The sequence below is a fragment of the Phyllostomus hastatus genome, unplaced genomic scaffold, assembly GCF_019186645.2.
Source record: "Phyllostomus hastatus isolate PE091 unplaced genomic scaffold, TTU_PhHast_1.1 phas_scaffold_28, whole genome shotgun sequence".
Taxonomy (NCBI): domain Eukaryota; kingdom Metazoa; phylum Chordata; class Mammalia; order Chiroptera; family Phyllostomidae; genus Phyllostomus; species Phyllostomus hastatus.
Genome location: NW_025334022.1, coordinates 20,103,024 through 20,104,677, shown reverse-complemented (window position 1 = coordinate 20,104,677; position 1,654 = coordinate 20,103,024). Strand labels below are relative to the sequence as shown.

Sequence of the window (1,654 nt, the reverse complement as noted above, 5' to 3'; positions counted from 1 at the left end):
TGTCAAGGAGAAATCTGAACCCCCAAATTATCATTCACAATTTGTTATTAATTATAATTTGAGATAAATCCCCAATTATTTCAATGTCACGGGTGTCTGCCCAATGACAGTCTTGTATTGATAGACCAGAAAAAAAGGAGGGGCAATTTCTGACAGTCACTGGAGGTAAACTCATAGTTACCTTTGGTTTCTGGTTCTACAACAGTGAGAAAAGATTACATCAAGGGAAAAACTTATTTTACTAAAGCCATTAAAAAGGTAATTCCAAGGGGACCTCAAACCAAGTAGCCATGTTGATAACATGAATTCCATATTCATGTTGAAGACACAAAGGTCTCCATTTCTCTAACAGAACTGCTTTTACGGCATGACACACTCTCTCTCTTGCCTTGTAGCCAAGTAATTGGAACCCTAAACACATCGCGGAGCTTCTGTTGGAACCGGTTTCCAACAAAGCAATACAAAAAGGGATTAACGCAGCTGTTAGCGAATCCCAGGAGGATGGCAAAAGGAAGTGCCAGGTCAATGACAGCTATAACTTCACAGCTATTAATGACACCCATCCAGGCCAGAGCATCCAGGAAGGTCAAAACATGGAAGGGAAGCCAACAAATAATGAACGCCAGAACAACAGCAGCTGCCATCTTCAGGACTTGGTCACGAGTTATTCTGTTCTTCCCATAGCTATTGGTCTTCAGCAAGTGTTTTCTGATTCCAAAATAGCATGTTGCTATGAATATCAAAGGGATAATGAAACCGAGGATATTTTTCATTAAGGCAATCCCAGCTGACCATTGGGCATATTTCTCTGGTGGGAAAGCCATAATGCAAGCATTTACCCCTAAATAATCAACAGATCTAACATCTCGAAAATAAAATGTTGGCAATGAGGACAGACAGGCCAGGCACCAAACCAGGGGAACTGTATATGATGCTTGCCAGGGATTCCTTCTTTGGGACAGAAAGGGATAGATGACAGATTGGTACCTATCAACACTCATGCAGGTTATAAAAAAAATGCTTGCAAACATGTTCAGGGTCAGGAAAGAACCAAAAACTTTGCACATCACAGGTCCAAAGAGCCAGTCATATCTATAAGAATAATAGGTTGCCCAGAGAGGAAGAGTAGCCAAAAGCAGTAAGTCAGCCACAGCCAGGTTGAAGATGTAAATGCTGGAAACCTTTTTAGGGCCCTTTTGACAACAAAACAGTACAACCACAATTGTATTGACAAGAAATCCAATTGCAAAAATAATGTAGTAGAGAACAGGAATAGCATCTAAATGCTTATCTGACGGCTTATGCGAGCAGTTATAGGTAGACTCATTGCCAGAGATGTTCGCAGGTCCGACGAAAGGACTGCTGGTGACGTTTTTGTTGATGGTGGCAAAGGTGAAGTTGCCTTTCATATTGAAATGTCAGCAGCTCCTGATTTTACTGCCTTCTGTGAAAATAAAAAACTCTCAGTATACATACAGAGTTTAGAACATCATTGAGTCATGAGCATTTTGAAAGTTTGTTGAAAGCAAAACTGGTGGGTGATAATAGAAAACATTAGGAAGCAGAACCATGACATAAAATAAGAATGTGTTTTACTTCCTGAAAAAAAAGCATTTTCTCAATAGTACTAAGAAGTTAAGACATTATAGCATTA

The 1,654-nt window shown here is 39.8% G+C and overlaps 1 protein-coding gene across 1 annotated transcript; it reads right to left on the bottom strand.

Annotated features, from left to right (window-relative positions):
- Positions 1-314: 314 nt before the first annotated feature.
- On the bottom strand, positions 315-1,409 carry AGTR2 (angiotensin II receptor type 2). Its single transcript, XM_045817482.1, has one exon. It carries the CDS (start codon positions 1,407-1,409, stop codon positions 315-317), a length of 1,095 nt encoding a protein of 364 aa, XP_045673438.1.
- Between the last annotated feature and the right edge of the window lie 245 nt (positions 1,410-1,654).